At 45.6% G+C, this 24,518-nt stretch overlaps 1 protein-coding gene across 2 annotated transcripts in view; it reads right to left on the bottom strand.

The window, feature by feature from the left end:
• The window catches only part of LOC139380535 (von Willebrand factor A domain containing 8), a 100,060-nt gene that overhangs the window by 31,117 nt on the left and 44,425 nt on the right, over positions 1–24,518 (bottom strand). For both annotated transcript variants that reach the window (XM_071123279.1, XM_071123280.1), the window contains exons 23-37: positions 22,600–22,735; positions 22,043–22,162; positions 21,302–21,507; positions 18,714–18,865; positions 15,777–15,885; positions 15,451–15,589; positions 15,082–15,269; positions 13,707–13,829; positions 13,409–13,473; positions 13,195–13,320; positions 11,121–11,230; positions 10,606–10,757; positions 9,262–9,466; positions 9,045–9,126; positions 6,757–6,961 (exon numbers count right to left, since the gene is read on the bottom strand). In XM_071123279.1, coding sequence (XP_070979380.1) covers positions 6,757–6,961; positions 9,045–9,126; positions 9,262–9,466; positions 10,606–10,757; positions 11,121–11,230; positions 13,195–13,320; positions 13,409–13,473; positions 13,707–13,829; positions 15,082–15,269; positions 15,451–15,589; positions 15,777–15,885; positions 18,714–18,865; positions 21,302–21,507; positions 22,043–22,162; positions 22,600–22,735 — 2,118 coding nt within the window. The remainder of the gene's footprint in view (positions 1–6,756; positions 6,962–9,044; positions 9,127–9,261; positions 9,467–10,605; positions 10,758–11,120; positions 11,231–13,194; positions 13,321–13,408; positions 13,474–13,706; positions 13,830–15,081; positions 15,270–15,450; positions 15,590–15,776; positions 15,886–18,713; positions 18,866–21,301; positions 21,508–22,042; positions 22,163–22,599; positions 22,736–24,518) is intronic.

Here is a 24,518-nt window from a genome sequence, read left to right as displayed (position 1 = left end):
AGGAAATCTTCAGAGGAACTAGACTTCAGAGGAACTAGACTTCAGAGGAACTAGACTTCAGAGGAACTAGACTTCAGAGGAAACCTTCAGAGGAAAACTTCAGAGGAACTAGACTTCAGAGGAACTAAACTTCAGAGGAACTAGACTTCAGAGGAACTAGACATCAGAGGAAACCTTCAGAGGAACTAGACTTCAGAGGAAACCTTCAGAGGAACTAGACTTCAGAGGAAACCTTCAGAGGAAACCTTCAGAGCAACTAGACTTCAGAGGAACTAGACTTCAGAGGAAACCTTCAGAGGAACTAGACTTCAAAGGAAACCTTCAGAGGAACTAGACTTCAGAGGAAACCTTCAGAGGAACTAGACTTCAGAGGAAACCTTCAGAGGAACTAGACTTCAGAGGAAACAGACTTCAGAGGAACTAGACTTCAGAGGAAACCTTCAGAGAAACTAGACTTCAGAGGAAACCTTCAGAGGAACTAGACTTCAGAGGAACTAGACTTCAGATGAAACCTTCAGAGGAACTAGACTTCAGAGGAAACCTTCAGAGGAACTAGACTTCAGAGGAAACCTTCAGAGGAACTAGACTTCAGAGGAAACCTTCAGAGGAACTAGACTTCAGAGGAAACCTTCAGAGGAACTAGACTTCAGAGGAAACCTTCAGAGGAACTAGACTTCAGAGGAACTAAACTTCAGAGGAACTAGACATCAGAGGAAACCTTCAGAGGAACTAGACTTCAGAGGAAACCTTCAGAGGAACTAGACTTCAGAGGAAACCTTCAGAGGAACTAGACTTCAGAGGAAACCTTCAGAGGAAACCTTCAGAGCAACTAGACTTCAGAGGAACTAGACTTCAGAGGAAACCTTCAGAGGAACTAGACTTCAAAGGAAACCTTCAGAGGAACTAGACTTCAGAGGAAACCTTCAGAGGAACTAGACTTCAGAGGAAACCTTCAGAGGAACTAGACTTCAGAGGAAACAGACTTCAGAGGAACTAGACTTCAGAGGAAACCTTCAGAGAAACTAGACTTCAGAGGAAACCTTCAGAGGAACTAGACTTCAGAGGAACTAGACTTCAGATGAAACCTTCAGAGGAACTAGACTTCAGAGGAAACCTTCAGAGGAACTAGACTTCAGAGGAAACCTTCAGAGGAACTAGACTTCAGAGGAAACCTTCAGAGGAACTAGACTTCAGAGGAAACCTTCAGAGGAACTAGACTTCAGAGGAAACCTTCAGAGGAACTAGACTTCAGAGGAAACCTTCAGAGGAACTAGACTTCAGAGGAAACCTTCAGAGGAACTAGACCTCAGAAGGGGACACCCATAGACATAGAATGATCTAGAATTATAAATTAGAAGCATTTCTATGGCGACACCATCCAGGTGGAAATGGAGTCTGGGAGTGATCATTGCCTGTAAGAGGTGAAAGGTGGCGAACACGTGTCTCCATTTTGATGCATCAGCACCTGTAAAGGGAGACGGACTCCATTCTGGCTCATGAGTGTCAGTAAAAATGTGTCCGACCATGACTCATGTTGAGTCACCAATGTCAGTAAACAAGTGACATGCGTGATTTATAGAAGCCATACAGTAAATCACTAGCACCCGTATAAGGGCGACTGATGGTGCATGCATCTCCATCTTGGGTTTTGTGTGCCTGTAGAGGCTGACACGTGTCTCCATTCCGGCTCCCCGTTGCTGCGAGTAAGGGGTGAATCAGTGGGATACTGGGCCACAGCTGCAGTGTGTGTGTGTGGTCACTTCCCCTCACTCCAACTGCTCACATTACCCGCTGGCCAAGCGAAAGAGAGAGAGCCCAAGACAGCCTCACAGGTGTTACCGGCCCAAAATACATCTGGACCTGTACCAAACCTACACTATCGCATTCCTACAAGCTAAGAAACATTTAACAAATACACATTTCGAGGGCACGTGTGTATTAGCCAGTAAGGATGTTGCCTTATCCATAGGTTGCTTGTGTCTGTCCTCTCCCCTGCCAGGTATGGTGTGTTTGGCTAACAGATTAGAAAAAGGTTCATAAGCAACAGCAAACAACCTTTTAACCCCTCTGTTTACTCCTATAGTGAGACTACTGGGTAAAACCATTTTGTTCTGCATTGAAATGACTGGGATCTCTGAGGGATGGTCGAATTCCATTCGTCGCCAGTATCCAGTCAACATCCCTGGCATGGGGGAATTCCTTGTTAAGGGTGGGTGGTGAGAGTCTCTCTCTACAATTATTAGGCTCGTAACTTTCTGCACACAGATGGTTTATGGGGCATGAGGTGTGTGAGTGTGAGTGTGAGTGTGAGTGTGTGTGTGTGTGTGTGTGTGTGTGTGTGACTGGCTTGGCCAAGCAGAACTGTAGCGAGAACATAAGATCAGTACAGATATCATTGTCCGGTATAGTGTTGATGTGCGTAAGTGTATGTGTGTGTGTTGATGGGTGATTTCAGTAATGGTGTAATGAAGAAATGTCTTCACTTGTGGTTGGACATGGGCAGCAGACGCTTCAGAGAACACATACACACAATAGGGCCATTATGAGGTCATAGTGAGCTGTCATTTATAGATGAGGCAAAGAGGTCAATGGAACTTGACCAAAACAATGGAAATGCCATGGAAACGCGTGGGGGAAAGATGTCGTGGGGGAAAGATGCCCAATCTCCTCAGTGCCCCCTAGGAAAATGTGCCCAGATTTTGGCTATTGTTTATTTTACATTTTACGCTTGGATAAAAGCAGGAGTTTTTATCCAGAGCGACTTACAGTAGCAATTAGGGTTAAGTGCCTTGCTCAAGGGCACATCGGCAGATTGCTTATATGTATATTTCATACTATGTTGAGGTAAAAATCTGAGTATAACGCTTGTATGGATTTCAACCCCAACACATGTTCATTCCTGTCATCACCAATCAAATGCATTACAGTTAAAAACAACTTTGACTAGCACCACCGATTTCTATATGCTAGCCATGCTACCAGTTTATACAAACGGGAGTTAGCATTTAAACCTGAAAAGGGACCATTTCTAAACTCTGTGCAGTGAAAACCAAATATACCCAGACACCCCAAAAAACACAGACTCAGACGCAGGTTCAACAAACATTAATTACATTATACTAGCTCAAACCTACATGCTCCCACAGTATCCATACGTATCAGTATACATACGTATCCATCTCGTTTGTTCTCATAATAAAAAGTGTCTCATTGTTCATCCTTTGGATATTTCTAGGGCTTGAAATACCTTATGCCCCACGGTCTGTGTTCCATTGACCTCTTTCCCGCATCTATCTCTCCTCCATCAATGAAAAACAGCAGTGCTCTACCCTAATTAAACACTGTTTATCAGTGTGTTTGTGTGTGTGTGTGTGTGTGTGTGTGTGTGTGTGTGCGCGCATGTATCTGTCTCTTGGGCGCCTATACATCAAAGCTGTGGAATATCAGCCTTTGTCCTCATAGCAACTAGCAGCCACTGATATGTCGGCCATCCATTGATAACTGTAGTCAATTCATAGAATCTCTTATACAGTATTATCGGTGTCTGATCATGTTACTTCACTTCCTTTTCCCTTTTAGTTAGCCTTGTTCAAATGGCCGTCTGAACCTGAGCTGGTAGCTATAGAGTTCCACAGCTATGTGGTCATTGGACAGATATTGTCATTGTGACCGGAGAGGGTTAAAGGTTAGAGGTCAGATTTGTCGCTCTAATCCAGGACGTCCTGATCCTGGTCTGTAGAGACACAGGGCTCACATTCACTCCACACTCACTCTGTGTGTGTGTGTGTGTGTGTGTGTGTGTGTGTGTGTGTGTGTATGTTTCGGCCAGAAACATTTGATAGTGTGTGTGAATGTGTGTGTAGCCATGTTATAGAGATATGTGTTTGAGGAAGCACAGGGGAAGAAAGTGTTCACGTGTGTAGACAGATAAAATACCTCTCAGCCATGTTACAGAGAAACTCAAACAGCCATGTATGAGGAGGCCTGCTGTTTACAGACGGCATAGTGAGCCTCAAGTACAGTGAGGCTGCATGTGTGTGTGCAATTTCAGAAGGCTTAGTGAGTCAGTGTGTGTAGGTATGTGTGTGAGGGTTTTCAGTGGGCTTATTGGTAGTGTGAGTGTGAGTGTGAAGGTAAGCTTACAGTGTTTGCAGAGAGAGAGAGAGAGAGAGCATAGGAAGAGAGTGTGTTTGAAGGGCCATGTTGCGTGTGCTCAAGGTGACCATCAAAGAACACCCATAGATGGAGGAATCGAGCCTGAGAGAGGGGCTCTCACTTGTTTGTGTGTGTGTGTGTGTGTGTGTGTGTGTGTGTGTGTGTGTACCTGTGACCTGAGAGAAACTATCTATTTCAATTGCATTAGCAAACATAAGTCTGGACTAGTGCTCTTCATTCACGGTCATTAATTATTCAGGTGTTCGATTGTGTGTTCACTCCAGCCTTCAAGACCATATGATGAGGTTTCCACTTTTGGTACGATCCAATTGTACAAAAGTATTTGACTTGTCTTTGACTCAAGTCTATGACATAACCATGTCATACACACTGCACAGTACCTGACAATACTAACCACCCAAGCCAGGTCAACTCCATCACATTACACAATGACCCCTAGCTAGGGTCAACTACATCACATCACACAATGACCCCTAGCTAGGGTCAACTACATCCCACAATGACCCCTAGCTAGGGTCAACTCCATTACATCCCACAATACATTACATCCCACACTTGGCTAATCTAGTGGTTAGAGTGTTGGGCTAGTAACCGGAAGGTTGCAATTTCAAATCCCTGAGCTGACAAGGTACAAATCTGTTGTTCTGCCCCTGAACAGGCAGTTAACCCACTGTTCCTAGGCCGTCATTGAAAATAAGAATTTGTTCTTAACTGACTTGCCTAGTTAAATAAAGGTAAAAAATAATAATATATATATTTTTTAAATGACCCCTAGCTAGGGTCAACTCCATCACATCACACAATGACCCGTAGCTAGGGTCAACTCCATCACATCACACAATGACCCCTAGCTAGGGTCAACTCCATTACATCCCACAATGACCCCTAGCTAGGGTCAACTCCATCACATCACACAATGACCCCTAGCTAGGGTCAACTCCATTACATCCCACAATGACCCCTAGCTAGGGTCAACTACATCACACAATGATCCCTAGCTAGGGTCAACTACATCACACAATGACCCCTAGCTAGGGTCAACCCCATTACATCCCACAATGACCCCTAGCTAGGGTCAATTCCATCACATCACACAATGACCCCTAGCTAGGGTCAACTCCATCACATCACACAATGACCCCTAGCTAGGGTCAACCCCATTACATCACACAATGACCCCTAGCTTGAGTCAACTCCATTACATCCCACAATGACCCCTAGCTAGGGTCAATTCCATCACATCACACAATGACCCCTAGCTAGGGTCAACTACATCACACAATGATCCCTAGCTAGGGTCAACTACATCACACAATGACCCCTAGCTAGGGTCATCTCCATTACATCCCACAATGACCCCTAGCTAGGGTCAACTACATCACATCCCACAATGACCCCTAGCTAGGGTCAACTCCATTACATCCCACTATGACCCCTAGCTATGGTCAACTCCATCACATTACTCAATGACCCCTAGCTAGGGTCAACTCCATCACATCACACAATGACCCCTAGCTAGGGTCAACCCCATTACATCCCACAATGACCCCTAGCTAGGGTCAACTCCATTACATCCCACAATGACCCCTAGCTAGGGTCAACTCCATCACATTACTCAATGACCCCTAGCTAGGGTCAACTCCATCACATCCCACAATGACCCCTAGCTAGAATCAACTCCATTACATCACACAATGATCCCTAGCTAGGGTCAACTACATCACACAATGACCCCTAGCTAGGGTCAACCCCATTACATCAGTGCTACAATTATACTTAACATACTTCACATTATACCCATTAACAAAGAAAGACCAGTGGTGACCTGTCTCTCATTCACAAAGACTACAACTGGAGGAATGTGAGAGAGAAAGTAGACATTTTCCTCAGGGCTCTCTAACTAGTGTTCCACACATCGTTGCAGACTCCAGGACTGTTTGTGGTTCAGCAACACTCTACACTGAGTGTACACAATTAAGAACACCTGCTATTTCCATGATATAGACTGACCAGGTGAATCCAGGTGAAAGCTATGATCCCTTATTGATGTCACTTGTTAAATCCACTTCAATCAGTGTAGATGAAGGGGAGGAGACAGGTTAAAGAAGGATGTTTAAGCCTTGAGACAATTGAGACATGGATTGTGTACGTGTGCCATTCAGAGGGTGAATGGGAAAGACGAAAGATTGAAGTGCCTTTGAACAGGGTATGGTAGTAGGTACCAGGCACACCGGTTTGTCTCAAGAACTGCAACGCTGCTGGGTTTTTCACACTCAACAGTTTCAAGAATGGACCACCACCCAAAGGACATCCAGCCAACTGTGGGAAGCATTGGAGTCAACATGGGCCCGATGAATTGAGGCTGTACACTCAGTGTATAAGGGTGAATATTTGTGACACAACATTGCCTCATGATGGTGACAATAGGGACTACAGGACGTAGGCTGCAGTATTCGTTTTCAGGCTACTACTGCACATTTAACAGGATCTGAACAATCTTAAAGTCAACTCTAGTCATTATATTTCTATATATCTACAAATTCAGAACATTTAACCTCACTAAACCATTCCCGGTCCTACCTGTATGGGCCTGCCGTCCTCTGAGCCAATCATGGTCCTCCATTCCAGCAGGGAGCGCTGCAGGTTCTCCAATCCAGTCTCCCAGAGCCGCACATACCCGCCCATATCCACCGTGACCACGCCCCCCGAACCCAGACCGGCCAATAGCACGTCAGAGTCGGACACCTTCGAAATCCACGATGTGTAAGGAGAGACACTAAGAGACCTGTCAATCAGATGAAACAATCAATTAGGGAGAGGGTGCGAGACAACGAACTAATCCGATGAGTGTTCTAGTAAACCAATCAGAGGATGGAGTTTTCAGACACAGTATTCTTTAATATTTCAACTACTCCCAATCCCAAATCCACTCCAGCCCCTAGACACTTGTGTAGATCAGAAGGGATTGGATAGGTATACTCTGTGAAAGTGACGGCCACTTCCTCTTTACTTCCTTATGTTTCCCACATACAGCACTGTTTTGAACTGGCTTCACAATTATATAATTAAATTCATTAAATTACTTACGCGGTCATTGAAGATATATGCAATTATATTCGTCTTTGAAGTTTTTAGTAATTTTTTTCGCTTGAAGAACATTGCGCTCATTTAAAACCATTTTTTTTAAATACAAAAGTTTAAAAACAACAAGGCTGAGGGGCAGTCACTTCCTGGTTACTTAGCAACACACGTAGCTCAAACTTAACCTCTGACAGAGTAAGTGGAACTCTCACCATATTGCTTATACTTCAGATCCACATACAGTACATTTGGAAAGCATTCAGATCCCTATACTTTTTCCACATTTTGCTACATTACAACCCTATTCTAAAATGGATTAAATAAACACAAATCCTCAGCAATCTACACACAATACCCCATAATGACAAAGCGAAAACAGGTTCTGAGAAATCTTTGCAAATGTATAAAAAATATATATATATTATTATTATTTACACAAGTATTCAGACCCTTTGCTATGAGACTCGAAATTGAGCTCAGGTGCATCCTGTTTCAATTGATCACCCTTGAGATATTTCTTCAACTTGATTGGAGTCCACCTGTGGCAAATTAAATTTATTTTATATCATTTAGAAAAACACACACCTGTCTATGTAAGGGCCCACAGTTGACAGTGCATGTCAGAGCAAAAACCAAGCCATGAGGTCGAAGGAATTGTCCGTAGAGCTCCGAGACAAGATTGTGTCGAGGCTCAGATCTGGGGAAGGGTACCATAATATTTCTGCAGCACTGAACATCCCCAAGAACAGAGTGGACTCCATCATTCTTAAATGAAAGAAGTTTGGAACCATTAAGACTCTTCCTAGAGCTGGCCGCCCGGCCAAACTGAGCAATCGGGGGAGAAGGGCCTTGGTCAGGGAGGTGCCCAAGAACCCGATGGTCACTCTGACAGAGCTCTAGAGTTCCTCGTTGAAAACGGTAGAACCTTCCAGAAGGACAACCATTTCTGCAGCACTCCACCAATCAGGCCTTTATGGTAGACTGGCCAGACGGAAGCCACTCCTCAGTAAATGGCAAAAGGCACTTAAAGACTCTAAGATTCAACTCTTTGACCTGAATACAAAGTGTCACGTCTGGAGGAATCCTGGCACCATCCCTACGGTGAAGCATGGTGGTGGCAGTATCATCCTGTGGGGATGTTTTTCACCAGCAGGGACTGGGAGACTAATCAGAATTGAGGCAAAGATGAACAGAGCAAAGTACAGAGATATACTTGATGAAAACCTGCTCCAGAGCGCTCAGTCTGGACAACAGGACAACGATCCTAAGCACACAGCCAAGACAATGCAGGTGTGGCTTCAGGACAAGTCTCTGAATGTCCTTGAGTGGCCCAGCCAGAGCCCGGACTTGAACCCAATCGAACATCTCTGGTGAGAACTGAAAATAGCTGTGCAGCAAAGCTCCCCATCCAACCTGACAGAGCTTGAGAGGATCTGCAGAGAAGAATGGAAGAAACTCCCCAAATAAAGGTGTGCCAGACTTGTAGCATCATACCCAAGAAGACTTGAGGGTGTAATTCCTGCCAAAGGTGCTTCAACAAAGTACTGAGTAAAGGGTCTGAATACTTATGTAAATGTGATTAAAAAAAATAAAAAAAGCAAACACACTTTGTCATTATGGGGCATTGCGTTTAGATTTAATTAATTTTAGAATAAAGCTGTAACCTAACAAAATGTGGAAAAAGTCAAGGGGTCTGAATACTTTCCAAAGGCACTGTATGTGTATAGGGAGGTAGGGGCTATGTGTGGGTGGATTTGGGTTAGTGTGCTATCAGAGTCCAGATATACCTTGGGACAGGAATATACTTCAGCTTCTTAGAGTTCAGGTCAGTCACCTCCAGGTAGGCAGCGGTCATCGGGGGTGTGACGTCTGTGTGACACACACGTACAAACGCCCACACACACAAACAAACAAATTATTGAGTATCCCAGGTTAAGGGTATGAATCAGACTCGGTTGTCTCTACACCAAAGTCAGCTATGCTATTGTACAGTGAGGCTCTGACCTGGGGGGAAGATATCTTTCAGGGGCACCTGTCCAGGTGGTAGGGCCCGGACCACCTGATTGGCCGACAGCAGACTGACACAGTTGGTCCGTTTGGCCACGCTGGACTTCAGCCCGCCCCGGGAGAAAATTTGACCTCCCGAGTCCCCGCCCCTCATCTCTGATAGGTCCACGTCCCTCTTAAAGCTGTACACCTCATTAGGAGACTACAGTGCAGGGAGAGAGAAACAACAAAGCGAACTTCACACCTCTAATCAAAAGTCATGACATCTTTTATTGAAAGGAATTACAGTTGAAGTCGGAAGTTTACATACACCTTAGCCAAATACATTTAAACTCAGTTTTTCACAATTCCTTTTATTTAATCCCCATAAAAATGTCCTGTCTTAGGTCAGTTAGGATCACCACATTATTTTAAGAATGTGAAATGTCAGAATAATAGTAGAGAGAATTATTTATTTAGGCTTTTATTTATTTTATCACATTCCCAGGGTCAAAAGTTTACATATACTCAATTAGTAGTTGGTAGCATTGCCTTTAAATTGTTTAACTTGGGTCAAACATTTCGGGTAGCCTTCCACAAGCTTCCCACAATAAGTTGGGTGAATTTTGGCCCATTCCTCCTGACAGAGCTGGTGTAACTGAGTCAGGTTTGTAGGCCTACTTGCTCGCACACACTTTTTCAGTTGTGCCCACAAATTTTCTATGGGATTGAGGTCAGGGCTTTGTGATGTCCACTACAATATCTTGACTTTGTTGTCCTTAAGCCATTTTTTCACAACTTTGAAAAGTATGCTTTGGGTCATTGTCCATTTGGAAGACCCATTTGCGACCAAGCTTTAACTTCCTGACTGATGTCTTGAGATGTTGCTTCAATATATCCACATAATTTTCTTTCCTCGTGATGCCATCTATTTTGTGAAGTGCACCAGTCCCTCCGGCAGCAAAGCACCCCCACAACATGATGCTGCCACCCCCGTGCTTCACGGTTGGGACGGTGTACTTCGGCTTGCAAGCCACCCCCTTTTTCCTCCAAACATAACGATGGTCATTATGGCCAAACAGTTCTATTTTTGTTTCATCAGACTAGAGGACATTTCTCCAAAAAGTACGATCTTTGTCCCCATGGGCAGTTGCAAACCGTAGTCTTGCTTTTTTATGGCGGTTTTGGAGCAGTGGCTTCTTCCATGCTGAGCGGCCTTTCAGGTTATGTCGATATAGGACTCATTTTGCTGTGGATATAGATACTTTTGTACCTCTCTAACCAAAAGTCAAGATATTTCTCATCAAAAAGTCTTGGTAGCTATAATAAAAACTAATTGATCATTATACGCTGGTCTCTCACCATGAGGTCAGGGAAGCCCACTATGATGCGTGCGTAGGAGGAGGTGTCAGAGAGGAGTCGGTTGGGAGAGACTATCTTCTGACCCAGGGCTGCACTCAGGTTCTCATTAGGCAGCTGGTCACTACCCACTGTCTGGGGTACACACATCTCATCTGAGAGACAGAGGGGGGAGAGAGAGGGAGGAAGAAAGAGAGAGGGATAGACAGAGAGAGGGAGAGAGGCAGGGGGAGAAAGAGAGAGGGAATGAGGGAAGCAGAGAGAGAGGAGAGGAGGGAGAGAGAGAGGGAAAGAGGTAGGGAGAAGGAGGGAGACAGAGATATAGATTTATATGGGCAGGTGGGGGTCGATGGGGAAAGAAAGGGAGATGGGGGTGAAGAAAGAAGAAAAGCGAGAGGTAAGAGCGAGGGAGAGAGATGGGGAGGAGAAAGAAGGTTGAGGACGGGTATGGACTTAGTGTCAGGGACATTAAATGACTCATGTCCTCACCTTATATGTTGAGTGTTCTGTTGTGTTACCTGAGCTGGCTCCATGGCCGGTGCTGACGCCGTCCTCACTGACGCTGTGTAGCTGACACACCCCAGAGTCTTCTGCTCCCATGTGCATTGGTTTGGTCAGCAGGAACTTCCTGTAAACAAAAATACCCCCCGGGCCCCCCCCCCCTCGATGAATGAGGATAGAAGAAGAGCAGAGGAGAAGAGAAGAAATGAGAAGAGAAAAGATGAAAAGAGGAAAGAAGAGAGGTGAATGAGGGAGAATAGCAGAGCAGAGTAAAGGAGGGGAGCAGAGCAGAGTAAAGGAGAGGAGCAGAGCAGAGTAAAGGAGAGGAGCAGAGTAAAGGAGATGAGCAGAGCAGAGTAAAGGAGAGGAACAGAGTAAAGAAGAGGAGCAGAGCAGAGTAAAGGAGGGGAGCAGAGCAGAGTAAAGGAGGGGAGCAGAGCAGAGTAAAGGAGAGGAGCAGAGCAGAGTAAAGGAGGGGAGCAGAGCAGAGTAAAGGAGGGGAGCAGAGCAGAGTAAAGGAGCAGAGCAGAGTAAAGGAGGGGAGCAGAGTAAAGGAGAAGAGCAGAGCAGAGTAAAGGAGAGGAGGAGAGCAGAGTAAAGGAGAGGAGCAGAGTAAAGGAGAGGAGCAGAGCAGAGTAAAGGAGGGGAGCAGAGCAGAGTAAAGGAGGGGAGCAGAGCAGAGTAAAGGAGGGGAGCAGAGTAAAGGAGAGGAGCAGAGCAGAGTAAAGGAGAGGAGCAGAGTAAAGGAGAGGAGCAGAGCAGAGTAAAGGAGAGGAGCAGAGCAGAGTAAAGGAGAGGAGCAGAGCAGAGTAAAGGAGGGGAGCAGAGCAGAGTAAAGGAGGGGAGCAGAGTAAAGGAGAGGAGCAGAGTAAAGAAGAGGAGCAGAGCAGAGTAAAGGAGGGGAGCAGAGCAGAGTAAAGGAGGGGAGCAGAGTAAAGGAGAGGAGCAGAGTAAAGGAGAGGAGCAGAGTAAAGGAGAGGAGCAGAGTAAAGAAGAGGAGCAGAGCAGAGTAAAGGAGGGGAGCAGAGCAGAGTAAAGGAGGGGAGCAGAGCAGAGTAAAGGAGCAGAGCAGAGTAAAGGAGGGGAGCAGAGCAGAGTAAAGGAGAGGAGCAGAGTAAAGGAGAGGAGCAGAGTAAAGGAGTGGAGCAGAGCAGAGTAAAGGAGGGGAGCAGAGCAGAGTAAAGAAGAGGAGCAGAGTAAAGGAGAGGAGCAGAGTAAAGGAGAAGAGCAGAGCAGAGTAAAGGAGAGGAGCAGAGTAAAGGAGAGGAGCAGAGCAGAGTAAAGGAGAGGAGCAGAGCAAAGGAGAGGAGCAGAGTAAAGGAGAGGAGCAGAGTAAAGGAGAGGAGCAGAGTAAAGGAGAGGAGCAGAGCAGAGTAAAGGAGAGGAGCAGAGTAAAGGAGGGGAGCAGAGTAAAGGAGGGGAGCAGAGCAGAGTAAAGGAGAGGAGCAGAGCAGAGTAAAGGAGAGGAGCAGAGCAGAGTAAAGGAGGGGAGCAGAGCAGAGTAAAGGAGAGGAGCAGAGCAGAGTAAAGGAGAGGAGCAGAGCAGAGTAAAGGAGAGGAGCAGAGTAAAGGAGAGGAGCAGAGTAAAGGAGAGGAGCAGAGTAAAGGAGCAGAGCAGAGTAAAGGAGGGAAGCAGAGCAGAGTAAAGGAGGGGAGCAGAGTAAAGGAGAGGAGCAGAGCAGAGTAAAGGAGAGGAGCAGAGTAAAGGAGAGGAGCAGAGCAGAGTAAAGGAGAGGAGCAGAGTAAAGGAGAGGAGCAGAGTAAAGGAGCAGAGCAGAGTAAAGGAGAGGAGCAGAGCAGAGTAAAGGAGGGAAGCAGAGCAGAGTAAAGGAGAGGAGCAGAGTAAAGGAGAGGAGCAGAGTAAAGGAGAGGAGCAGAGTAAAGGAGCAGAGCAGAGTAAAGGAGGGAAGCAGAGCAGAGTAAAGGAGAGGAGCAGAGCAGAGTAAAGGAGAGGAGCAGAGTAAAGGAGAGGAGCAGAGAAAAGGAGGGGAGCAGAGTAAAGGAGGGGAGCAGAGCAGAGTAAAGGAGAGGAGCAGAGTAAAGGAGGGGAGCAGAGTAAAGGAGAGGAGAGGCGAGTAGAGGATTAATTACTTGTTGGTGTTGCTCTCCACCAGTAGCCAGCGATCCTCTGCCACCAGAAATACCTTGCTGAGGTTGATGGGGAGAGAGATGGTGTGAACCCGGCCCTCCAGCACATCCAGCACATCCAACTGGTTACTACAGCAACACAGGAGGGACACACTTCACTTTACAGTTTCCAAAAAGCAAAGGGGAAGGAGGTAGAGTAGCAATGAGCTGAGCTTACCCGCCCTCCTTGTAGAACAGGAGCCAGTTCTTGTAGGCAAACTCCCGGCACATCTTATGACCTCCCTAATAAAGAACATTCTGGATTACGTAGTGTACAGTACACAGGTGACAACCTGTTTTGGTGTCTCAAGTCATTGTTCTGTTAAAGAGATATTCACAAAAAAACGTCTACGCATGTATGACATACTGTATCCTGTGTATATTCAGACATTATTATGTCTGACTTTATCTTGTGGATTTTGTTGTACAAATGGTATAAAGGAAGTGGCCGAATGGAGTTTCAGTGGGTATGAGACCTGTGCCTCCTTGCTGCTGCTCCACCATTTGGAAGCTTTAGGGGCGGGCTGTTCTGGCTCCTGTGACAGAATGAGTCTCCTCACCGCTCCTGTTAATACGTCTAGATGTAATACTGTGTTACTCTGTGTGAGAGAGAGAGAGAGAGAGAGAGAGAGAGAGAGAGAGAGAGAGAGAGAGAGAGAGAGAGAGAGAGAGAGAGAGAGAGAGAGAACTTGGTTAGAAAGAGCAGTTGGGGGAGAATCAGGCCACAGTGATCTGCAGGACTAAGCTGTGTTACTCTGTGAGAGAGAGAGAGAGAGAGAGAGAGAGAGAGAGAGAGAACTTGGTTAGAAAGAGCAGTTGGGGGAGAACCAGGCCACAGTGATCTGCAGGACTAAGCTGTGTTACTCTGTGAGAGAGAGAGAGAGTGAACTTGAACCAGGCCACAGTGATCTGCAGGACTAAGCTGTGTTACTCTGTGAGAGAGAGAGAGAGAGAGAGAGAGAGAGAGAGAGAGAGATAACTTGGTTAGAAAGAGCAGTTGGGGGAGAACCAGGCCACAGTGACCTGCAGGACTAAGCTGTGTTATGCAGGTAGGCTACATCTGGAAGGACCAAGGATTATCTCTGTTCCACATACGGAACTGTGGCGAGCAGTCTCCTCTTGACGGACATTAAAGCACCATAGATTCATTCCTCCCTTGACACCCCAGTCACCAGGGGGCGCCACTATCCAGTGTTAATCTTCCACGACAGTGAGTGGTCACTGTGCATGCGTGTCTGCGTGCGTGTAAGTGTCTCGCTCAGCTAAGCCGCGGCTTTTATTCATGACTCACACAGCTAAATCTTCAGTTAACTTTTTAAGGGGAAACCAAGGGGCAGGGGAATAGCAATCCCAGGACTAACCCTCCCTCCACCATACTGTAATAGTTTCCTTATGGCCTAGCTCTTTGAACTCAGATCTATATATATATATATATATATATATATATAGATATATATACGTTTAGAAACCAACTGTCACTCTTTGAGACTTGGTGCTGGAGTGTGTGTGCGTGTGTGTATGTGCGCACGTGTGTGTGTTCTGGCTAGCTGACCGTGTTCCATTAAAAACATTTCTTTCTTGTTTTATTTTTTTTCTCCCCTGAGAGAGCCATGACCTCTGCATAACCTCCGTTATGATATCCGGAGTTCCATTTGTTTGGACAGGAGAAATGACATACTATCACTCACTTTCTCTCTCTCTTTCTGTTTTCCTGTCCTCCACCCAAAACAAAGGCTATTTCTTCCCCCCTAATACGGCAAAGCTGTATAATCATTTGGGTCATGAAAGAGCGCACGGCGTGTGCACACGTATCCGTTTTCAGCGTCTGGAGCTATAGGAGGTCTCCCCTACCTGTTCCTCATGTAGCACCACCTGTCCCTCCAGTGGGCTGCCCAGGGCAGCGACAGTCACAAAGGGCTGCCAGACTCCACTGATGGTCCTGGGGAAGACATCATACAGCTCCATACACTGGACTGTGTCTCCGCTCTCCTTCATGGCAAACAGGCACACCGGGTTACACGTAGCCATGTAGATCGCATCTGAAACAGGAAGTTAGTGTGCTAGTGTGTGGAGGAGGTGGGGGCTGTTGTGTACTCTTGTTCTCTCGTTGCGTGCAGACACACTGGGTTACATGTAGCCACACAGTTTGCGATGTGTGTGTGTGTGTGTGTGTGAGGTGTGTTTAAATGCTTGCGTGTGGCGTGTGTATGGATCTCCTACCGTTGTTGGTGGAGATGTCACAGATGATGTTGACCTCGCTCATAGGGATCTGCCAGGTAGCTTTCTCTTCGGTGAAGCTCAGAGCTCTGGACTCCTGCCTCTCACAGGGATAGCCCTGCACACGTAGAAACACTGGCCCCTACAAACACAGTGCACAAAGTCAAGGACACAAATTGATGGCCCCGTCTAGAAACCTCTAGCCCCTATGCACTTCATAAACTGTATGTGTGTGTGTTAGTATCTTTAAAATGTGTGTGTGTTAGTATCTTTAAAATGTGTGTGTGTGTGTGCTAGTATCTTTAAAATGTGTGTGTGTGTGTTATTACCTTTATATCGATAGGGTGCGTCTCTGTAGGGCAGAGCAGTTTGCGCCGGGCGTTCCCCTCCTGGTTGGTGGTCCAGTAGCCAGACATCCTGACCTCTGGGAGGGGAAGCCTAGGAGGCAGGGGGAGAGGTCACAGGTCATTACCATGACAACCACACACAGCACTATCAGAAAGGTGCGAAGGACTCTTAGGATACATCTCAATGAAGCCCTATTCCCTAAAGTACAAATAGGGCTCTAGGACTGACTAAAACTAAGTGCACTACATGTATACAGGGTAAGTGTAGTATCGTATGGGATTAAATTTACCCCTTTTTCTCCCCAAGTTCATGGTTTCCAATTGGTAGTTAGTCTTGTCTCATCGCTGCAACTCCCGTACGGACTTGGGAGAGGCGAAGGTCGAGAGCCGTGCATCCTCCGAAACACAACCCAACCAGCCGCACTGCTTCTTGACACAATCCCCACTTAACCCGGAAGCCATCCGCACCAACGTGTCAGAGGAAACACCGTACACCTGGCGACCGTGTCAGCGTGCACTGTGCCCGGCCCGCCACAGCAGTCACTAGTGCACGATGGGACAGGGACATCCCTTCCGGCCAACCTCTCCCCTAAATCGGACGACATTGGGCCAATTGTGCGCCGCCCCATGGGTCTCCCGGTTGCCTTAGACCACTGCGCCAATCGTGAGGACATATCGTATGGGATTTGAGTAAAAAGATATGGGGGTGCATCTCAGTCAAACGTTCATCATCTTCTCTCCCTCATCTGCACTAATCTGAAAATACAGACTAGGGGATATCAATAAATTGTGCGTTTTGTGTGGTCTGTGAATAAATAGCATTTTGTGTGGTCTGTGTATAAATACTGTGTCTGATGTGTCTGTCCAGATCTTCTATGGAAACCCACACTTTCCCATGACTCACTGCTGGGTTTAGGCCACGGCGTAATAGGTCGCAAGTGGGATGTAAGAAACAACACCACAATATACCAAACCACCAGGAACTGTCCAACTCAATAGAAATCACCCTAAAAATAGAAATTCTGAAGGCATTATACAACGTGTCTAATAACCGCTTGTCCCAATTTGGACTGCTCGAGTTCACAGAGTAGAGATATTTACTTGATACAACTGGGCAAAAAGGATTGTGGAAGGTTATTCCGTGTATTGGCTAAATCCCATTTTAGATTGCGACCAAAGCATTTCTATTTAATAAATATGGGAAATTGAATACGACAATGCGGTACACACCAGGGTTGGGCTCAATAACATTTTGGAATTGACTCCCATTCAACTCATTAATATAAATTGGAATTGAATTAGCCCCACCCCACAGGATGCAGCATTTGAATGATAGGAAGTGGAATTGAAATCAGTGCAATTCAAAGAAATGTCACTCAGTCATAGAACATGAGTTTCATTGAATCGGACAGGTCACTTCCAGATACCAAAGAATACATCACTTTTCTCTGGGAACAATGTTAATTCACTCTTTGAACCTTGGTGCTTAGAATAAATAGCCTATTACACTTCCACCAAACATTTCATTTGTTTCTTTTTGAAGGCCTCAGGGTCAACTTGAGTGTTATACTAATGCTTTCTGGAAAGTGTATAATGAAATATAATAACTTTTAATATTTGCATACAGGTTTTGTTTCCCTTGATCATTCATTTTAGGAATTTGTCCTGAAAATCAATTGTTTCAACAATATTTTAAATGCATGTCTATAACAACATGTTTGATGTTTTACAATATGTATATTTGTATAGACTACACCTAAAATAGAATGAGGCACTTGAATTTCATTGAATTTCACCAACTTAAATGATATTTCATTTCATTCAAATTGCAATTCTATATACTGTTGTTTTACTTCAATTAAATGTCATTTACAATTCAAGAATTGAATATGAATTTAGATGCATTCTCAATTCAATTCTGAATTGAATCCAACCCTGGTACACATGCCTGTTTGGTGTTAAGTTGCCATGCCTGGAATCAGGTTGCCGTACAGTACCTGTAGACAGCCTTAGTAATAGCACATCTAACCTAGTCTATTAAACACAATCATATCATACCAATCTAGACTCATAAAGACTCGTCATGGAAGGAAAATACTTGTTTCTTCCCTGTTTGGCCCTCAAGATTGTTCTACTTGAGGATTATAAAAGACAACTTCACCAAAACAGGGGTTATAATGAAAAACAGGAGGCAGAAGAAACAAATATTTTCCTTTATTAAAATCTATACATTCATGATGAGATGGAATATAATCTTAAATGAATCCTTACCTGCCTTTCTAATGAAACGAGGAAATACTTCATTTAATCGGAATAGAGTAATATTGAGATGGTAAAACAGCATACATTCAAACCTAAAACATTTGAATATATAAAAAAGGCTAAGTAACACACAGCACTGTACAACCGTATAGGTAGATGCATTACAGTACATACATACTGTAAAACCAACCATCAACGGTGGCCAGTAGTGAGTGGTTATGCTTGCGAGGCACAGTAGACAGTTACTAATCTACCATAGTGTGTAGGGAAAAGTAAACAAACTATCCATGCTATCCTCATTCCTGGGGGAGGTACACTGTCAGTACATGGTCATGTCTAGGGGAGTTATTAATCTTATTAAACAGCTAACAGCAAGTGGCTTGTCCAATTAGTGTCTTTTTAGTGGCCTGTTGAACAAGCCTCACCGTAGCCCCTCTCTAGCAAGGCACACTGATGACTGTGTCACAGTCTGAGTTATTTGACCACGACTCGACGCCCATCTCATGTGACCGTACACACTTCTTTCTGTCCTCTCTCCCTCTTTCTATGTATCTGTTCCGGGCTCAGGGTGCCAGTGTATGCTAGAGGCCGGGGTGTGTGTGTGTGTGTGTGTGTGTGTGTGTGTTGGTGATTCTCCCATGGTCACGGTGGTCTTACTCCTTGGCCAGGTGGACGCTGCTGGGCTTGGCTCCGATGGGAATGCCGTGCTTGTGCAGCGCTTCGATCAGTACCTCCCGCGTGTCCTTGTTGTACGAGTCAAAGTCAAAGACGTTCCGCACCACGTTGGCCAAACCCTCATCTGGGAATCTCTGTATGGTGAGTGACGGGGGGGGAGAGAAAGAAGGGGGAGCACAATGGAGAGAGAGAGAGAGAGAGAATAAACACCCAGCAGTAGTGTAAGTGTAACCAGCAGGGTCAGTGTGAGGACAATACACAGCTCATCCCTCTCTTCTACACTAACTTCACTCTCTGTGTTGCCATGGGGATGTGCTCCTCTCTGCCCCGATGATTAATGATACGAGAGGTAAAAATAGAAGCATGTCATATGCAGCAGCCGTCTGGATGAGGGAGATGGTTAGTCAATGTAAACATACTGTGATGTACCAAAAGAGTCTCTCTGAGTGTTCTACTCTTCTCCCCCCCCACCACCACTACACGCACCAGAACACTGGACAAGCTTGGCCTATACGGTGAGTTCTGAAAGTATTCAGACCCCTTTACCTTTTCCACATTTTGTTACCTTACAGCCATACTCTAAAATGGATTAAAAAAATAAATAATTGTCCTCATCAACCTATACACGATACCCCATAATGACAAAGCGAAAACAGGTTTTTAGAAATCGTTGCAAACGTATTAACAAAAAAACATAAATACCTTATTTACTTAAGTATTCAGACTTTACTATGAGACTTGAAATTGAGCTCAGGTGCATCCTGTTTCTACAACTTGATTGGAGTCCACCTGTGGCAAAATCAATTGATTGGACATGATTTGGAAAGGCACGCATCTGTCTATATAAGATCCCACAGTTGACAGTGCATGTCAGAGCAAAAACCAAGCCATGAGGTCGAAGGAATTGTCCGTAGAGCTCAGAGACAGGATTGTGTTGAGGCACAGATCTGGGGAAGGGTACCAAAACATTTCTGTAGTATTGAAGGTCAAAGAACACAGAGGCATCCACCATTATTAAATGGAAAAAGTTTGGAACCACCAAGACTCTATGAAGAGCTGGGAAAAGGGCCTTTGTCAGGAAGGTGTTTGCCAAAAGGCACCTAAAGGAAACTCAGACCATGAGAAACAAGATTCTCTGGTCTGATTAAACCTAGATTGAACTCTTCGGCCTGAATGCCAAGCGTCACGTCTGGAGGAAACCTGTAACCATCTCTACGGTGAAGCATGGTGGTGGCAGCATCATGCCGTGGGGATGTTTTTCAGTGGCAGGGACTGGTAGACTAGTCAGGATCGAGGCAAAGATGAACGGAGCAAAGCACAGAGAGACCCTTGATGAAAACCTGATCCAGAGAGCTCAGGTCTTCAGACTGGGTCGAAGGTTCACCCTCTAACAGGACAACGACCCTAAGCACACAGCCAGGAGAACGCAGGAGTGGCTTCGGGACAAGTCTCTGAATGTCCTTGAGTGGCCCAGCCAGAGCCCAGACTTGAACCAGATTGAACATCTCTGGAAAGACCTGAAAATATCTGTGCAGCAACGCTCCCCATCCAACCTGACAGAGCTTGAGAGGATCTGCAGAGAACAATGGGAGAAACTCCCCAAATACAGGTGTGCCAAGCTTGTAGCGTCATACCCAAGAAGACTCAATGCTCTAATCGCTGCCAATGGTGCTTCAACAAAGCACTGAGTAAAGGGTCTGATCACTTATGTAAATGAGATATTTCAGTAAAAAAAATAAAAATGAAATATGCAAACATTTCCAAAAAGCTATTTTTGCTTTGTCAGTATTGTGTGTAGAGAGAGAAATGTTCTTTGTTAATCAATGTTAGAATAAGGCTGTAATGTGACAAAATGTGGAAAAAGTCAAGGGGTCTGAATACTTTCTGTATACAGTATATGTCTCTTTAGTGTACGCATGCATGTTTCTCTCCAGGCAGGCTGAGGTCATGGAAGTGGGAGTTATCCGGCGGGAGGTAACATGGTCACTCAGACACAAGGACATTCCCCCATGAATTAACATTATTAACTCTTCATAAAATAACTCTGACCCAGGGCCTCCCGGGTGGCGCAGTGGTTTAGGGCGCTGTACTGCAGCGGCAGATGCCGCGACCGGGAGGTCCGTGGGGCGACGCACAATTGGCCCAGCGTCGTCCGGGTTAGGGAGGGCTTGGCCGGTAGGGATATCCTTGACTCATCGTGCACCAGCGACTCCTGCGGCGGGCCGAGCGCAGGGCGCGCTAACCAAGGTTGCCAGGTGCATGGTGTTTCCTCTGACACATTGGTGCGGCTGGCTTCCGGGTTGGATGCGCGCTGTGTTAAGAAGCAGTGCGGCTTGGTTGGGTTGTGTATCGGAGGACGCGTGACTTTCAACCTTCGTCTCTCCCGAGCCCGTACGGGAGTTGTCGCGATGAGACAAGATAGTAGCTACTAAAAAATTGGATACTACGAAACAAAAAAACAAAAAAAAGAACTCTGACCCACTAAAGCATCAAACCACTGTTCTGGCACGAGTATATGTGTTTGTGTGTGTGTGTGTGTGTGTGTGTGTGTGTGTGTGTGTGTAGCACACCTGCAGATGTTTGACTATATTGACCACCTCCCTGGTGGAGTAGGGGTAGGTGATGGTGCCTTGGTCTGCCATGGCACGTAGCTCTCCGAAGGCTGCCACCAGCTTGTGCAGGGTGGCGTCGGGAACCGCTGGCCCGTACTGCTTCAGCATGGCAAACTCCGCCTGCGGCTTGGGGTTGTCCACCGCGTGGCAGCTGAAGATGTCACCTGTAATATGGTTATGTCAACATGTGTCAACTTGCCGTATAAGTGACGTTACCGTGACATAGCTGATGAGAACATCAATTTGGTGTTTGTTTTGACCAGGCATTTCGTAAATGCTTATGTGCTACTTATGAATGTGGTATGTATGGCTTATGAATGTGTTTTCAAGTCCTTATGTAGAGACCGTTCGACTAAAGTGTTGCCGCTCTTTAAGGGATACTTTGGGATGTTGGCAATGAGGCCGTTAATCTACTCCCCCAGAGTCACATGAACTCGTGGATACCATGTTTATGTCTCTGCGAGCAGTTTGAAGGAAGTTGTTAACTCGCGCTAGCACAATGACTAGCATGCTAGTAGATACAGACTTCCAGCCGTTGCACTAACGATAGTTCGCATTGGCTCAGAAAACTACCGCTAAATTCAATCATACTGGACACAGAGACATACAAATGCTATCCACTATGGCTTATGAATGTGTTATGAAGTCCTTATGTAGGTACCCTTCAAGTAAAGTGTTAATGCAAAAGCTGAGTCTTACCCAGTGAGCCAAAGAAGTCGTTTCCCAAGAAGGGGAAGCCAGGTCTGTTAGCCAGGACCAGCATCCTGAAGTCTGGGTGCATGGCTATGGTGTTAGGTCTCCTCTCTGCTTCTAATGGGTCTAATGAGGACACAACACACTGTAAGTACAAAACACACATGCACAGACTCACACGCGCACACATACACGCACGAGCACACTCCCTTCAGCCAAAACAAAGAGTGGTTTAGGCAGGTGATAAAGAAGTGTCCCAGGTACTCTTTAGAGACAGGGGGGATAATTGAAGGGATAAATAGAAGATAGAATGACAACAAAGATAAACAGATCTATGATATACAATCCAGGGCCATCCAAGCCACTCACAGGGGTTAGCATAAAAGCCTTTATGGACAGGTACCAGTAGACTTCGAGTCGTAGGCTGTTTACGCTTGATTTTACTTTCCACTTCTAACTAAACGTACCTAATAGACTGTCACTATGCTGAATAGTCTAGCCTCACAGAGGAATGTAAACAATACTGTGTGTGTGTGTGTCTGGCAGTCCATGTGAGTGTGTACCAGAGACGATCCTGCGTCCGTCTGCGAGGATCATCTCTCCACTCTCCACCAGGGTCTTCAGTATACAGGTGACGTTAGTGGGAGCTTTGTCTGCCTCGTCTATCACTAGGATGTGGCCCATCTTCACAGCTTTCACCTACACAGGCACACACACACACAGTGTGTAAATGTAAATACCAAGTGTAAATACCATAATTGAGTGTTAAAGGGAGTAGGAGAGAGAGGGAGAGAAAGGGAGAGGGAGAGGGAGAGAGAGAGAGAGAGAGAGAGAGGAGAGAGAGGGAGAGAAAGGGAGAGGGAGGGGAGAGAGAGAGAGAGCAAAACTTAACAAAACCCAGAAACACAAGATTGAAACAACGACGAGACGGCCTACAGGGAGGAGGTGAGGGCCCTCGGAGTGTGGTGTCAGGAAAATAACCTCACACTCAACGTCAACAAAACTAAGGAGATGATTGTGGACTTCAGGAAACAGCAGAGGGAACACCCCCCTATCCACATCGATGGAACAGTAGTGGAGAGGGTAGCAAGTTTTAAGTTCCTCGGCATACACATCACAGACAAACTGAATTGGTCCACTCACACAGACAGCATTGTGAAGAAGGCGCAGCAGCGCCTCTTCAACCTCAGGAGGCTGAAGAAATTCGGCTTGTCACCAAAAGCACGCACAAACTTCTACAGATGCACAATCGAGAGCATCCTGGCGGGCTGTATCACCGCCTGGTACGACAACTGCTCCGCCCTCAACCGTAAGGCTCTCCAGAGGGTAGTGAGGTCTGCACAACGCATCACCGGGGGCAAACTACCTGCCCTCCAGGACACCTACACCACCCGATGTCACAGGAAGGCCATAAAGATCATCAAGGACATCAACCACCCGAGCCACTGCCTGTTCACCCCGCTATCATCCAGAAGGCGAGGTCAGTACAGGTGCATCAAAGCTGGGACCGAGAGACTGAAAAACAGCTTCTATCTCAAGGCTATCAGACTGTTAAACAGCCACCACTAACATTGAGTGGCTGCTGCCAACACACTGACACTGACTCAACTCCAGCCACTTTAATAATGGGAATTGATGGGAAATGATGTAAATATATCACTAGCCACTTTAAACAATGCTACCTTATATAATGTTACTTACCCTACATTATTCATCTCATATGCATACGTATATACTGTACTCTATATCATCGACTGTATCCTTATGTAATACATGTATCACTAGCCACTTTAACTATGCCACTTTGTTTACATACTCATCTCATATGTATATACTGTACTCGATACAATCTACTGTATCTGCCTATGCTGCTCTGTACCATCACTCATTTATATATCCTTATGTACATATTCTTTATCCCCTCACACTGTGTACAAGACAGTAGTTTTGGAATTGTTAGTTAGATTACTTGTTGGTTATTACTGCATTGTCGGAACTAGAAGCACAAGCATTTCGCTACACTCGCATTAACATCTGCTAACCATGTGTATGTGACAAATAAAATTTGATTTGATTTGAAATGAACAAGTGATCTAGCCCCAAGAGTAAAATGTTCATAGCCGGAGTTGAATAACTAGAATGCATACATCGACTATTAGCGGAGTGAGGCCAAAGGTCAGAGAAAGACGGAGATGCAACCAAACATTGGGGGGGAAAAAAGATCTTCAGCTGAATACTTAACCCGTGTAAAAGACCCCAAACAAATACAAACCTGAACCAAATACAGAAGTAGTGATCATAGACTGGCAACTGACAGGTCACCATCAAAAATACATGGTTGAACAGAGAGGACAGGCTACGTCACCACTGTGGGCCAAGAGAGATCGAAATTGAAGAACACTTTCTAATCACCTGCCCCAAATATATATTAATTAAGGAGTCCTTCTTCCCCAAATTCAAAATTTCTACATTCACAGAACGA

This window comes from Oncorhynchus clarkii, chromosome 22, assembly GCF_045791955.1.
Source record: "Oncorhynchus clarkii lewisi isolate Uvic-CL-2024 chromosome 22, UVic_Ocla_1.0, whole genome shotgun sequence".
NCBI lineage: Eukaryota > Metazoa > Chordata > Actinopteri > Salmoniformes > Salmonidae > Oncorhynchus > Oncorhynchus clarkii.
The sequence above is the reverse complement of the archived record's forward strand: the minus strand, read 5'-3'. Positions and strand labels throughout refer to the sequence as shown.